We start from the raw sequence: 16,691 nt of genomic DNA on the forward strand, positions 1-16,691 counted from the left end.
AGGCCTGGCATGATGCAATTCATGGGGTCGCAAAGAGTCGGACACGACTGAGTGACTGAACTGAACTGAAGAACTGAAACTTATTTATCAGATTTTATATGAACAATCTCAGACGCTAACATTCAAAAGCTATTTGAAAAATCATAGTATCCAGAAAAATTATTTCAAAATCAAAGTTTTGAAACAAAATTATTCCAAATACACTTGTCACTCAATACGAACCAAAAAGAAACACATGCTAAAAATATATTTTGCTATGATCTCTTCAGTGTGTTTTATTGCATTTTAAACACATGCATAATTACATTTAAGATTGGCTCTTCATCTGGGCACCATTGTCCCAAGTAGTTAAGGACTATTTCTCAACTGGGAAGTGTGTTGGTCACAGACCAGTAGAAAGAAACAGGAACATTCCGGTCAACTCATCACCCTTCCCAAGGTCTGCCATTCCTTATTTTTCATCTATTCTACCTTTTTGTCTTATTACAAATTTCTCACTTGAATCTACGTCACCTGTTACAATAAGATGGAGAACTTTTCAAGAGAATCCTCCAGAAGCAGCAGTTGTCTGCCCTTCCCCACATAAGCTCATTTAGTCTATCCCCTCTCTCCCAAGAGCCTCCTGCATGTTATTTTCACTAATTTGCTTTTTCTCTCAGAGGACTACTTGTTCTTATCTCAAGGACTGAAGAACTTCAGTTCCCAAATTACATGGGAAATGAAAGAAGGGTGTTCCAAGTCCTTGGATCAGAAGCATGTAAGCAGCCAATAGAGACTGAATTTGGTACTTGAATTGATGCGATAAATGAGAGTAGGTTATAAGAATGGGGTGAAGGAAGGAAGGAGGGGGAAGAAAGCATAATGAAAAAGTAGATGAGGAACTAAAAAAATAGACATTATGAAAAAAGAACGTAGAGAATTTGAAAAGAGTTTATGAGAAAAAGAGAAAAGGCATTACATAAAACCTAAGAATACAAATACCTCTATAAAGGCAAATTAAGATGGGAGGGTCAAAAAACAATTACCTTGATATGCAATAATTAATGACTATCACTACAGTTCTCTTCAAAAATACTGCCTATTTTTGTCAAGTAAAACGAAACATTCAATGAAAGTTGGAAATTAAAAAATAATAGTTCCTAGCCTAGATAGGGGAATAGTTTGGGGAAGAATGGATACATGTATACGTATGGCTGAGTCAGTTTGCTGTTCACCTGAAATCATCACAACATTGTTAATCAGCTATACCCCAGTACAAAATAAAAAGTTTAAAAAGATAATAATAATAGTTCCTAAATGATTATTAGGTGGTTAATAGCAAGTTGAGTTTCTAATATCTTCAGTGGGTATGGAAGAAAAATAAAATAGTCCTCTTTAGCAAGTTACTCAAATGTAAGTTTAATAGGCGTATCAATGAGCTAAAAAAAGTTCATAAGAACTTTGCCAGATTCAGCATCTATTATTGGACAAGAAGCAGTTGAAGCTAGTAAAAACTTGTCAAACTAGAATCTTCTTTCCCAATAAGGCATTTATTTTCCTGCACTTTACCAGTAAAGTCTATAACCTGTTGAGCAAATATGGCTTTATACTCAGAGATCTCTGTTTTTCCATCATTGTTTGTTTTTTGAGGGGGTAACTTATCACTAATGTGCTTATTGGGCTTCCCTAGTGGCTCAGTGGTAAAGAATCCACCTGCCAATGCAGAAGACATGGATTCAATCCATGTCAGGAAGCTCCCAAATGGCAATCCACTCCAGCATTCTTGCCTGGAAAATTCCACAGACAGAAGAACCTGGCAGGCTACAGTCCATGGGGTCCCATAGAGTTGGACACGACTGAATGACTAAACAACAACAATAATGTGCACTTTGAGGCCTCTCCAAATCCCGTGAGGAGAGTCCCTTGCTATCTTCACCAAGAATCTGCTTCATGAATAAGAAAACATTCTGGGAAGAAACCAAGATTCTTAGGAAGAGAATCAGCAAGAAATTCAGCTAAATCTACCTAATTATAGGGAAGTTCTTCAATTTTCACTTGAGAAATCAGATTGAATTGGAAATATTTATTTTCTACATATGGGGACTAACTTTCTGAGCCTCATACTGGGGAAATTTTAAAGCTTGCACAGCAAATAGTCTTCCTCCTGTTCATTTGATCCAGTTGATGCAAAAATTCCATTAAAAAGTCCACTCATAACCAAGACTGTTCATTTCCAATGCTGCCAACATCAGTACTCTTATCTGTCAATTGATTGTCTGACAGCAAGTCTGTATTACCCTTGGATCTTAAAATTTAAAAATTAAGATCAAGAATAGATAATCCCCTAAGAATTTATCTTAGAAGTTTTAATAAAATGTTTCATAGAAGTTGTAAATGTGTTCATGCACAAGTTAATCTCATAAACAGTTATCTTAATTATGTTGGTAGATAATGATAACTTTTGGACTGACATATTTGTAACTTTTCAATAAATGAGCAAGCGGAAGCAGCTTACTATGCTCTATAAAAGAAAAAATAATATTATCAACTAAATACAATCCACAAAAATTAAGCTTTTGAAACAAAATTACATAAAGGTTCAAAATAAAATGTTAGGTAGAAAAATGGGCGTACAATATTGTATATACTACACAACTCATATTCTAAAAAGACATTTGCATTAAATATATATTGAAATGTTAGCAGTAGTTAATCTCATTAACTAGTAGATTAGTAGAAATCTCATTTTAAATTTTCTTCTTTGAAAATTAATCAAATCCTCTGAAATAAGATATTGTTTTTAAAAGACACAGCTATGTTTCCACCAGTTTAACATACATTTTAATAAATAATAAATTAGTTTAAGTTTTAAGTCCACACACTTCTTTTATAAATAACCAGATAATCTTACGTTTTTACCTTATGAAAACTTCCATAAAATAATGCCTTCACTTCATCTGTGTCAAATGTAACAGTCTGCACCTCACCTCTTGTATCCTTGCTAAAGAATGACAGTGTCTTGCTAGAAGCTGTAATCAACACATAATTGTTATTAAATCAAATGCATGGATAGTCTATACTGAAAGTATTAACAATTCTTGTTGAAGAGATCTCCAAAAAGTTAATTAATTCAGTTAAGATAAAATGTAATTCAAGTATTTCCTGACATATTTTTTTTAAACTTTAAACATAAAAGCATAATCAAGGAAATATATATATATGTATATATATACATCCAGAAGGTTTTTAAAGAGAAGGAAAAAACATAATCAAAAATATGCATGCATGGGCCCTAAAAGAAGATAAAAATCCTTACGATCTGCAATCACCCCAACTTGTGGTTTATAGTCTCTGTCTGTGATCTGCCAAATTGCAAAAGGGTCACTGGGAGTTTCTGGGAGGAGTCTGAATAGTAATATAATTGTATATGAAGGAGGGAGTCCATTGGGATGTAGTTCTCTGTTGGATAAAGCAAAAGTAATTAATTAGCAAGGATTTCTCATCAGAAATAGATGATATTTAAAATTCTTAGACTAGAATCTTTTCATGACTAGTATTAGAAGCCATTTATAATAATCCAATTATAAGAATCCTTCTAATAATACATTAGTAGGGGAAAAATTTAAGAATGAGACTTCAAAATAGCAAACACTAAAGACCCATTATGTAAGCAGTAATAGTTTATTTATAATCTGATAAAGTCAAAAAGTCTGGGAAACTGCCAATGGTCTTTCATCCCACAGTTAATGAATCATTTTTTCTAGATACATAGATGATTATAAAACTATATGATGATTTTAGAGTGATAAATATTATATCTATGGATGTAATTTAAAGAGCATAAATCTCACTAAATATATTCAATTTCCAACATCAGGGATATGAGATCATAAGTAAGATGGCTGAAGGTTTCAATTTCCCCCTTCCTACACACTTCCAAAGTCCTCCCTTAAAATCAAATAAGCTCCAGAAGGTCACACGTTCCCAGAAACAAAACCAATAATATATGTTACGGCCACATACATGTGCAAATGTTTAGTGCTGATAAATGGATATGATTCAAGTTTCTTGGCTCTAAGGCTATTGAACATAAAACGTGGACCCATGTGTCCTAGACTTGAGTCAATCCTTGTTTGAAGGGAATCTCTAAAACAGAATTAATGGGTTTTTGCCTGAGACCATTTCGTAAACATAGGAAAGGGGCCTTGATAATCGACTCATGGACAGAAAAGCAACTGCTCCACAGATTCTGAAAGAGGGCACAGAATGATTCTTGGGGTTTTGAGCCTCAGTGTACCACAGTGCTGGTCCTTCTGGAATCTAATGCTGTCCTGTGTTTGTTTGTTTGTTTGTTTCGGTTTTTATTGGCATATACTTGATTTGCAATGTTGCATTTGCTTCTGCTGTACAGCAAAGTGAATCAGTTATACAAATACATACAAGCCTCTCTTTTTTTAGATTCTTTTCCCATCTGTACAGGGAGGGACCTCTACTCTATACACTGTAATGCCCTCCTTCTTAAAGCGTATGTTCTGGGCAAGCTGACACAATGTCTTTTGTATGTTCAAAAGCTCACTATCTTCATGATGAAGTGAAGTGAAGTGTGAGTTGCTCAGTCATATCCAACTCTTTGCCAACCCATGGACTATAGCGCTCCAGGCTCCTCTGTCCATGGAATCTTCACAATATTCCACATTAAAAATAATATCATCTCCATATAAAGTCATCAGTCACTTAGCCCATTTTTCTCCTTTTTTAGTTAATGAATGATTATGAAAAAATAAAGAAGTATTTAATTGCATTTTATGCCACTTTCAGCCACAAGATCTGAATCTTAAGAGGACAGTGGGCTGTCTTATGTGAAAATGTAGGAATCATAGCTTGAGGTGACAGAGTTAAACACTGGGTATTTAGGTTCACTGCAAAACCTAAACTGCAAACTAGTGTGGTTAACCATAAAAGAGTTAGGAACTCACAGTGTGGTCACACTACAACAATACAATCTGTGCTTCCTTACAAGAAATTAGCCTTGGTTTTAGTCTGAATTTTCCGTCAGCTTTCCCAGAGCATTTCAGATTTCAGGCATCATCATCTGACTCGGTCCTAAGTTTCTGAAACTTTATTTCTTGGTGTTCTTTCCCCTCCAGAAGGTGCCAAACACATATTTTGGTTATCAGAACCAGGTACAAACTTTCATCAAGTTAAATAACAACATCTAGAGCTGCCCAACAGGTCCCCGGAGCACCGGCCAATAAAAACTAACTGCCGCCTGTCGGATCACAGATCACAGACAGACTGCTGCAGTCTTTCATCTTCTGGAGTCAGAAACTCTAGGAAGAATGCCTATTCCCATTCTGCACTGATTCCATCCAGCCCTTCTGCACCCACGGAGAAATGTTCAAGAGAAGAAGGTGCCTCCCTGCTTAAATAATCTCCCTTAGAAGAAGCATAACTACAGTCCTAGCCTTAAATTCAAAAGGACTTAGTAATCCATCACATGGCAGACACAGGATGAGATTCTCAGAGTAGCAGGCTTGAGGATTAGTCTCCCATGTGACCTGATAAAAGACCCTTAACTCAGCTGTGGGGCTTCCCTGGTGGCTCAGTGGTAAAGAATCTGTCTGCAATGCAGGAGATGCAGGAAATACGGGTTCAATCCTTGGGTAAGGAAAATCCCCTGGAGGAAGAAATGGCAACCCACTCCAGTATTCATGCCAGGAGAATCCCAAGGACAGAGGAGCCTGGCGGGCTACAGTCCACGGGGTCGCAAAGAGTCAGACATGACTGAGCAACTGAACACACACACAACACACACACACACACAACCCAGTTGTACTTAAGGAAACTAAATCAGGTCATCCATATGACTTTTCCGACAATTCTAAAATACCAGAGTGCTAAGAAGTCAGCAAAGATTCTAAGAACCTCAAAAAAGCCTCTGGCGCATGGTAAGAAAGAGACCCTCCTGATGTCAGACTCACGCTGTAGGCTGGTTCACAAAGGCATTCTTCTGAAGCCTGTAAGATGAGTAGCTGGGGAAAGAGCCTGACTCCAGGGAGACTCCTTGCACAGAAGCAAAATTCTTTTCTGTCAGATTGTATGCTTCAAGCATCTTAAAACCTTCACATCAGAACAGAAAATATTGGAATGAGGTTATTTGAATTCTCTTATTGCTTAAATCCTGAAATAAATTAGCCCAAGAGTATGAACGCTTACCTGGTGAGGTGTAGCCATCCAAATAAATGAGAGGGCAACCTGCAATGTACAGTGTTGTTTAAGCACAATCCACCAAGGAATACTAACATTACACACGCACAGAAAGCACCTGCATATATGTACAGCAAGTAACAAAACTGTTCATTCATTTATAAAACATAGCAATCGAACTTTCCTAAGTGGTTCTGTGTAGATTTCCAACTTGTAGGGGAAGTTATACTATTGAGCAGTGCAACCATGTTTTCTGGACAGTCTGCAGTCCACCTGGAATTTTACAACGTTCTTAAGAATGGTAAGACAGAATTGAAGGGGGAAATTTACATATTCTTTTTGATGGATTAAAGAACTTTTCGCCCAGGGAAGTTTAAATTTGTGCAAGGGCAGGAGGAATTTGTTGACAGCCAATCCTCTTGTCAGCCAATCGCTGGAGGCTCGTGCTCATCACTGAACCGTCCAGGGGCAGGTGTGCAGGGGTTCTCAACCTGAGGTCCAGAGCTGGGACAGGGAGGGCTGCATTCAGGACTGAGTTCTGAGATTCTAATATAATGTTTAATAGGGGAAAACACAACACTTAAAAAGCATAGTCCTGCCTGGGATTAGGGGTTTAGATGAGCCACTCAACTATCTCCTTAGTCTAATACTCCAAAAATCAGAGTTCATGAATGGGGAGGAGGACAAATGGATTTAAATCTTTTGTCCTTCATTGTATCTTAAAAGTTAAACTAGAGATCTTGGTATACCATGAATATACCCAAAGAAACAAATGAGAACCAAGTGCATTTCTACGGGGCACACTTGCTTAAGGCTATTTTTTCATGGCTCTCTTGAAGCACAGATGTTGACAGAACAAATACCAATTGATTACTAACAAGGAAAACCTTCATCTCACAGAAATGCTTCTATAAATGCATTTCTAAGTTGAAGATTCATTTTCTCAAATGTCAGAGGCATTGAGATGGTGGGAAAAGGATATATACAAACATTTTATTTCCATACAAGGAATATTGCATCTTCAAGACTAAAAATGGACCTCTGACAAGCACACAGTTAGCATGATCTCAATAGGAACAGTGATTCATCAGGTTCTCAAGTGGTTTCCCAGGATCTATTTATGCACAGACTTGATCTTGGTTAGGATAAGGAATGGTCTACTCAGTAGTCATTTTTCAAAATAAGTGAGACTATGGATCCATATGGACCATGACTTACTTGAAGTGGCAGTTTCACACACAAATGTGATGAGATTGTCCTCTATCTTCTCAAAAGATTCAAAGTCATCCACAATGAACACATGCCGTTCGCTTGGTTTGCTAGCTATGTTGGCAAGTTCATTGTAGTCGACATCAGCCACACCAACTACAAAGACACTGAACCCTGCAGAGCAATGTTTATAGAATTACACAAACTTTTGTCCATCCTTTATTGTCTAAACAATTCAAAATAAAATCATCACAAATGATGCCAAACTTCCTCAGCTTATGCATTAAGTTCTTTCAATTGACATAAAGTCTCCTTAATTAATATACACTTTTTCTTATTTTTTGGCTTATAAAATTCAATTAATTGGACTTCCTAAAATAAAATCTTAACAATTAAAAGGTGAACATTTTAATAACAAAATGACTTAATGTAGCACTCATTTCCTTCCACACATCCTAATATACCCATTAATATAAAATTCAATTGGATTTCTTAAAATAAAATCTTAACAATTAAAAGGTGAACATTTTAATAACAAAATGACTTATGTAGCACTCATTTCCTTCCACACATCCTAAATATACACATTAATTCTGCAGATGTCTTAGGCAACATTAGCATTTTAAGCCGATGTGACTCAGAAACCAACAACAGGCCCATTTTAAACTGAATTCCTGAAACTAATTTACTCAATAAACTCAGGCTCAAAGTCAGCACTTTGACCACTTTCAAAATGAAATCTACAACTAACTTCCACTGGTAATGAACTTTCATTTATTTAGGCTAATACAAATAAACAAAGTTTTCACTCCAAAAGTTTAATTCGACAGCAGGAAAAATAGGCTATAAAAAGAACTGGTTACATAATTAGCTAGAAACAAGATAACTTGAGGAGCAATCATTCATAACCCCAAAGTTAAATCAGCGAGGAGCCCAACATATGAAGAAATCTGTTCAAAGTGCCTAACCACAATGAAAATAATTTATGAAAACATCAGTGCATAGAATGATCTCTATTGTAAGAAGACAGTATGACTTAGTACTAATTATGACTCAGACTTTTAGCCAAAGACCCATACATGTGCAGATGACAAACTCCATTTAATGAAGTACTTTACAATTTAGACCACAGTAAATCATGCAAAACATAGAATTCTCTCTAAAATATGTCCACCTTGGACCCTGCCTGAAGGAGTGAGGTTGTTAATGCAAGTACTATAAAGATCTCTAATCATCTGACGTAACTAATCTGAAGGGCAGTGTAATATCCTTGTTACAGGCTTTCAGAATGTTTGATTGCCAGGATCTACACCAGTGACGTCTCCCCAGATGCCTCTGCTCCTTTGCAGTGAACCTTCCAGCAATCTGTTTGGGGCATGAGTCCACCAGGTCATGCTAAACCTATATCCCTCCTTAGAGTGGGTAGAATCAGCATCAAGATTTACTTCTGCAACAGCAGGAAGCCTGCTTGTGGATCATCCCATCACTGCTGTCTATAGCCTTCCAACCACTATGGGGGACAGACCCTGAGGCATGCATGTCTTACACAAAGAATACACCATGTCGTTGCTGAGCAATTATCCAACTGTTCCATGATTAGATGGAAACTAACATTAGAAGGGTGTGGAGGAAGATAGAGTCAAAGAGAAACAATAAAGTAAAATCCATAATTTTGGTCTTTTGCAAGCATTTCTGAATATTTGAAACTGTAAAATAAATGAGGGCAATCCCTGGGCGTCAAATGTGTGCCTGTGCTTACCTGACTGCTGGATGACCAAAGCCGCCTTCTTGACCTCATCCTGCGACCGACCATCCGTGACCACAACCAGCACCTTGGGGACATTCTTCCTCATGCCGCTCTCCCAGGTCAACACCTTCTCCTTGATAAAGGTCAGAGCCTTGCCTGTAGAATGTGGCATGGAACATGTTCGTGTCTTATCAGTGAAAACTATCCAAATGCCCTTAGTCACACCCAACTGATAAGAATTTGAATGTTAGAACTATACTCAGCCCATCACTCCAAAGGCTTTGGAGAGCGAAAGTCTAAGTGCATGCTGATGTATGGTACCTGTTCTTGTGTTTCCTCCTCTGTACCGAATATTCTGGAGAGCCCCCAGGGCCAGGGCCTTGTCATTGTATGTGTTCAGCTTAAACTCAGACTTGACCTCGTCACTGTACTGCACAAATGAGACCTGAAGAGAAAGGCAGTTTGGTGGTGAGGGTAAGTCAGCTCTTTTTATGTTTCAATTTTCAAATGATTCCTCTAGTTATAGAATGGGAAAGAGAAGTGTATTAGACCTGATGAAATAGTATAAGCACTTTATAGCTAATATAACACTGACTACCATTGTCTCACTAAATTCTCAAATTTCTGATCTTCATAAAAGTGTCAGTAATTGATAACTGATAAAGTACATGCATTGTATTTATTGTCCAGGATGTAAGAAGGGATGTGTGAAGCTAGAGAGCAGTGAGGTTCCAGGATTAGAAATGAGAACATACCATCTTGAGCTCAAAGTTGGCTAAGCAATTGTTTCTCATTTCTACAGACTACATCTATTCTTCATGGTAACATAAAAATGGCACATGTGTGATAATAATAATCACTCATCACAAACTCAGTGGCGGTGTGATTTAGTAGAAAGATTACAGGCTTTATACACAGGATCAGTGAGATCTAAACTCTGCCGATTAATAGCTTTGTGACACTGGGCAAGTTCCCAACATCTCTGGGTCTTCGTTTTTTTATCAGCAAAATGGAAATAATTATACTTACTTTCTACAGTCATTTTTAAGGAAGAAGAATCATACATACTAAGTAACAGGCACATGGAAGCTAATAAAATATGGTAGCTTTTTTATTCTTATATTTTATCAGAAGTATTAATTTCTAAAAGGATTTTTAAAATGGCTTAGTTGCTGACACATTAAATTAAGAACATAACTAGCCTGACATTTTACTTGTCTTGGGTTGGAATAATATCCACAGGATCATTTGGGGATTTGAAATTTAATATATTCCATAAAACATTATTCCATAAAAGAAGACATGATTTGTTTGCAGAATTATTTGTGGTTTATGTCAAAAGCTCTTATTTTCATAACATCTCTAAGATGTCACAATGAAGAAGTACAAATAGCCAAAATAAAGAAGAAAACTCACCAAGAGGAATGTAGAAAGAAAGAACAAAATTCCAAAAAAATAATAAAACAATACAGTTTCTTGCCTTTAGGAGTTAATGATTTAGACAGAAGAGAAATACACAAATGACAATATAAAGTGGTATGGGCCACAACAGCAATACAAACAGAACCCTTCAGGAGTCTGGAACGCCTAAAACTAACAAGGAAACTTCTCCAGAAAGAGTGGAATTGAAGTGGGTCTTCAAGGTTGCAGAATCCGAATTATAAGCAACAGAGCCACTGGCCCTGGGTGCCATGACAGAGGGGACAACCCAGTCACTAATCATCCCTTATCTTCTGAGTTAACAGGGTAGGACAGTCACGATGCATTTAACTTCCAGAATACACAGTGATCTTTTGTGAAAATGGATCCTTGTCAGAAGTTTTAAGCAGCAAGTTAGAGTTCAGTTCAGTTCAGTTCAGCCGCTCAGTCGTGTCCCTAAATTCTTCAACAAGAACATCATCTAGCCAAGAGAATACCTAGAGGAATACTTACTTTTTCTATTCATTTTATCATTTACACCCAAGCCCTTCCCAAAAGTATATGTGTAAAGAAAATAGAAAATAAAGTCAAAATGGAGTTTATACTGAAAAGTCTTTGTACTTAAGAAGTTTGGAGGAAACGGCAAGACATTACAGATGAATAACCTTTGAAAGGACACCCACCTGAATTCCAGCAGGACTGATTTCATCAAAACCTCCCACGGTATTGAAGATGAATTTTACCACTTTGTTAAAATTATCATCCCCAATACTCCAGGAAGCATCGGTCAGGAATACAATATCTGCTTTGGCCCCTTTGCACACTGGGGGAGAAAACACAAAAGAAGCCCAAAGTCTCATAAATTCTTTCATTCAAGTGAAGTTACAAAACTGAGAAATGTAGTCCAACACCCTGCTACTCTTCTGTGGTTCCAGCAGCAACAGCATCATGTGGGAACTTGATAGAAATGTAGTCCTGGGCCCCACCCCAGACTTCCTGAATCAGAATCAGCAGTAACAAAGTGCCAGATAATTCCAATGCACAGTAAAGTTTGAGACGCGCTCTCAATCTCTGCTCTGGAATTACTCCATCTGCTCACATTCACTCTGCAAACACATGCTCCCTCCATATAGAATTCTTCAAGTAGCTTCAAACAATAAATGTGGAGGAAATCAAATTAAAAACAATTATTTACAGAACTTGAGTCACCAATGTGTTTGGAGATTCTATATATAATCATCACATTTTATATATAAATCATCACTTGATGCAGATAAGGTGTCTTTTAAATTTTAAATTAAGCCACTAGAATCATATGGAAGGAGGAAAGGGGAGGAATAAAATAAAGAAACATCTTTAAATCTTCAGACTTAAAGGCTTAAAAAAAATCCAAAAATAAGAATTTAACAACATTTTAGTGACAAAAACTTAATGTGCAGAATATTTAACACCAAGAAGGAATCTTAATGTAAATATGGACTTTGGATGATAATGATGTGCCAATATAGGTTCACAAGATGTAACAAACATCCCACTCTGGCAGCAGGGGGATGTTGAGAGTTGGGGGAGGTTTGGATGGGAGGAGGCAGGGCATGTTTGGGACCTACATGTACTTACTTTCAGTTTAAATTCACTGCGAACCTAAAACTGCTCTAAAATTTAACTACTCTAAAATAAAAATTAATGTCTATTAAGACCTTAGCATGTCTTTAAGCCAAAATTATTTACTGAATTCTTTTTAAAAGTTTAATTTAAAGAAACTCATTACTATTTTATCCTATATTACACTTTTAATTTTACTTCTTTAATAGACTTGATAAAATCATAAGATAAAATCATATCAAAAAGGCTAAGATAAAATCATAGCCTTCTAAGTCTTCCAAGATTAAAAAAAAAAAAAAGACCTTTAAAGTCTGAAATGCTCTCAGTTAAATGCTGGAAACAGAACATAGGAAAAGAATAAACCAGTAGTTAATTTGTTATTCAGTCACTCAGTCGTGTCCGACTCTGCAACCCCACGGACTGCAGCACGCCAGCTTTCCTGTCCCTCACTACCTCCTGGAGCTTGCTCAAACTCATGTCCATGACTCATCCAACCATCTCATCCTCCGCCACCTGAAACTTAATTTGATGAAACGCTGAGCATTGCCCCAAATTACAGACAGACCAGTAGGAACAGCTCAGTATATGTCTTTTTACCAGTTCTCTGCAAGTGACAATTATGTCTCCAGCTTTGGTGAATGGAAATTTTTCAGCTTTGTATAATCCAGGTCCTCTCAGGTCAGAAGCCAGGAATTCCAAAGTCAAAGGCCACAGGAGTTACATTGCAGATTTAGCCCCAAGGGTTCCCAGTGCTTATTGATGCCAACAGCCAGAAGAAAGAAATGCCCACCATGTGACTATGGATTATATAAGGCATCATTAGACCTTCAACTGCAAAATTGGGGAAACAGAGTTCCACTGAAGAGCTGCAGTGGTTTATGATTGATTTTAGTCACACTAACATGTGTCTGGAGCAGGGAAAGAGCGAATGACTGGTAATCTTTGCCTTTGATCTAAAAACGCTTCAGCAGGAATAATAAATCAGAAATGTCCTATATCAACTGTTAATGATGTACAGGGTGCATAAGTAAAAAGGCTTTCAGTCCCCATCAGCTGAATGCATTGACTAATAGCATCACTTACCTTCCCGGGCTGGTGGAATTGTAGGAGGAGGAGGAGGTGTGGGTGGCTCTGTAGGGGCTTCTGTTGGTTTTAAGGCTAGAATTTAAAATAATAATTAGAAAACCACAACAAGTGCATATTTCATATCACAGAAAGTAAATCTTAAGAGCCATTTAAGCCCTCAACAACAAATTAAGTCTCCCTGGCACTGGCACTGGGAATTCTATTTCATCCAAATTTGGTACCATTGGCAGACACTCAGTATTGACTGCAGCAGGAACTGAAGCCCAGAATCAGAGGGAGAATGGGCAAAGGTCACTAATGCAACACATATTCACCTTCTCACTGTCTGCTAGAGCCAGCTCCTTCTTTGAGGTCTTTCCTTACGATTACACCAAGCCTAACGGGCAGCACAGGTTTGCTGCAGATATAGGTGTTGAGCCGGCCACAGACCCCACCTCGAGGACCTGCCGTCACTATTGCTGCTCACAAGGAGAGGTGGTTACGCAGGAGTCACTTCAGCCTCCCACACCCAGAGTATCCTATTCTGAAGCCTTACGGAGACTCCCCAGATTACTCAAGCACTTACTAGTACGTTCTTTGACCGAGACACCTGGTCCCTCAAGATTTGGTGTCTGCACAAAGACAGTGACGCCATAATCAGTTTCTGGTGACAGGTCGGTGAAGCAGTGACTGGTTTCTGATCCACGCACTGTGATTTCCTGTCCTCTGGTTCCTGGTCAGGACAATGCCAGCCTTGTCAATAGTTATATTTAAAGGCATGTTGATGCATCATTTTATAACCAAAATAACATCTTTACTAAAGTTTAAAATGTGACTACTATGTGCTCCAGGTTTGTTTTTTTTGCAAACGTACCATCTGCGGGGCTTAGTTTTAGTCTGTAGGAAGTGGCTGCTCGATGAGCCAACCATCTGACACAGAATGTATCCCACCCGACTTGGTAAGTTTTCAGATCCGTCACATTCAAATATACTACAAAAAAAAAAGCAGGAAGAAATAGACTTACTTCCTAAACAAAGACAAAAAGCATACTTTTAATCCCAGCACATTTTTAAAACTTTCATTGTGACTGAAAAACAAATGCCTAAAGTCTCACATTGCTCACATTGTTTCCTCATTAAGAAATATACATGAAAACATGGTACAGTCAAAATGGATCTCTCTTTTTATCACTGATTTTCAAGAGAAGGAAATTCCACATTCAGATATATCTCTGAGATACTCAATTTCAGTTCCAGACCACCAGATATATCAGATATTGGTTCAGTAAACGAGTGACATGAATATTTTGACTTTCCGAGCATATAAAAGTTATGTTTACATTATACCATAGTATATTAAGTGTGAAGTAATTTTTGGTATAAAAAAAGTAATGTTCATACCTTCATTAAAAATACTTGATTGCTAAAAATGTTAACCATCACCTGAACCTTCAGCTAATTGCAATCTTTTTGCAATAGTAACACCAAAGATCACTGATCTCAGATCATCATAACAAACATAATAATAAGGAAAAAGTTTGAAATATTTCAAGAACTACCAAATGCGACAAGAGACATAAAGTGAGCAAATGCTAATGGAAAAACGGCACCAGTAGACTTGCTCCATGCCAGGTTGCCACAAAACTTCAATTTATAGAAAATGCAGCATTTGCAAAGTGCAATAAACCCAAGTGCAATAAAATGAGGTCTGTCTGTAGCCCCTCTCAACACAATGAATGTCCAAGATCTCACGAAAAATAATGAGAATTTTTTCAGAAATTCTATCTGCTAAGTTCTTAAATAGTCATTAAAGCATTTGATGATAACAAAATCTGTCTGTGGCTGAATCAGTAATCATGACATTTACATGTGTTTCCTCAGTCACTCAGTCGTGACTTTGTGACCACATGAACTGTAGTCCACCAGGCTCCTCTGTCCATGGAATTTTCCAGGCAAGGATACTGGAGTGGGTTGCTTTTTCCTATTCCAGGGGATCTTCCCAACCCAGGGATTGAACTGCGTCTCTTACATCTTCTGCTTTGCCAGGTGAATTCTTTACCACTGAACCACCTGGGAAGCCCGTGTTTAACATCAAATGTCAAGAAAAACCACATAGTTCTCAACTCTAAGATCTTACATATTATTCATGGATGAAATAATAATTCCAAAATTTTTATCTTTCAAATTTTTAAATGTATTTTATATGAAATAAACATATCTCAACGTACACATTTTGTAATTTTGATTATATGGCCTAAGTATTTGTTTAGCTGGACACAAAAGGGTTACCTACTCATTGGTAAGGAAACATGCATATGTTAAGAAAGAAAATTAGAACAGACTGACCTGATCATTTATACTACACTTTTTCTTACAACCACAAAAAGCTACGTGACTCACAGGTAGTGCCTTGGTCGGTCAGAGGAACACTGAGTCCAGAATCATACTGAGCATAGACATCCACATCATAGGTGGTGCTGGGGTTGAGATTGTGTAACGTGTATGATGTCACTTCTCCAACAAAGACTTCCATGGGCTCATTGGAACCTTTTATTACAATCACAAAAATACAGAGAAATATGTGATCCCTAGTCTCAATTTTTTCTTAAAATCAAATGACTTAAAGGATAGTATGAACACTATTGATTTCATAGCCCTTGTGCACTTGCTCACTGTAATACATGCTACATTATATGGTGAATACAAAACTGCAGGCGGACACAATCCTTTTCTTGTTATTCTCAAAGTGCAGCACAATACCTAGCATGTGTGCTAATGAATGCAGCATGTGTATAATTAATGTTCCTCTAATGAATGAATTATCACACAGCCAACTACTCTAGACTCTCAAGCTTCTTCTCTGAAGCCTCCCTTTGCCAGCACAGTACTGTGTACACACTAGGCACTCAGTCAACACTTTTCTGTTGCAGAGATGATTTAAGAGCATCTGTCTTGCATCCCATTCCTCCACTTGGAAGCTCTCTCTCTGTTTCTTACACAGCTCACATACCCTGACACCTGCCTTCTCTCCTTCTTTTGCTGGTTCACACCCTTCCTGGGTACACGGAAGATATCTCAGCAAATTTAGCACAAAGAGCATATTTCTTCCATTTTGCTAAACATATAGATAGAATATGGAAACAAAGATGGCAAATAATTTAGTAGAGAGGATATGCATTTAGGTGAAAGTGTCAGTGGGAAGTTGAAAAGCAAGACTGTTGTGAAAAAACTAAAATGCACATGCCCAAATGCAATAATACCTTGACACAATGGGGAAAATACAGAAATACAGCTTATATTAATTAAGTACCCATTATTTCACAAGCATAATAACATATAGGTTGTCTGAACACAGTTTCAATTTGTGGAATTTTATGAACCAGATAAGACATCTTAGTCATGCAAATTAATGGGAGTAACATCTAAACCCACAGTAAAAATGATACTTTAAACCACTGGCTTA

General features: G+C 37.3%; 1 protein-coding gene across 3 annotated transcripts in view; it reads right to left on the minus strand.

Annotated features, from left to right (window-relative positions):
• COL12A1 (collagen type XII alpha 1 chain) overlaps positions 1-16,691 on the minus strand; it is a 116,916-nt gene that overhangs the window by 25,755 nt on the left and 74,470 nt on the right. For all 3 annotated transcript variants that reach the window (XM_055432808.2, XM_088840539.1, XM_055432809.2), the window contains 12 exons: positions 15,629-15,775; positions 14,103-14,219; positions 13,815-13,961; positions 13,247-13,321; positions 11,245-11,384; positions 9,464-9,587; positions 9,155-9,298; positions 7,405-7,569; positions 6,196-6,234; positions 5,961-6,099; positions 3,296-3,438; positions 2,899-3,008 (listed from right to left, as the gene is read on the minus strand). In XM_055432808.2, the coding sequence (XP_055288783.2) occupies positions 2,899-3,008; positions 3,296-3,438; positions 5,961-6,099; positions 6,196-6,234; positions 7,405-7,569; positions 9,155-9,298; positions 9,464-9,587; positions 11,245-11,384; positions 13,247-13,321; positions 13,815-13,961; positions 14,103-14,219; positions 15,629-15,775 (1,490 nt within the window). The remainder of the gene's footprint in view (positions 1-2,898; positions 3,009-3,295; positions 3,439-5,960; positions 6,100-6,195; positions 6,235-7,404; positions 7,570-9,154; positions 9,299-9,463; positions 9,588-11,244; positions 11,385-13,246; positions 13,322-13,814; positions 13,962-14,102; positions 14,220-15,628; positions 15,776-16,691) is intronic.

Source organism: Moschus berezovskii, chromosome 10, assembly GCF_049115385.1.
Source record: "Moschus berezovskii isolate FMDL1 chromosome 10, NW_MosBer_1.0, whole genome shotgun sequence".
In the NCBI taxonomy this organism is placed as follows: Eukaryota; Metazoa; Chordata; class Mammalia; order Artiodactyla; family Moschidae; genus Moschus; species Moschus berezovskii.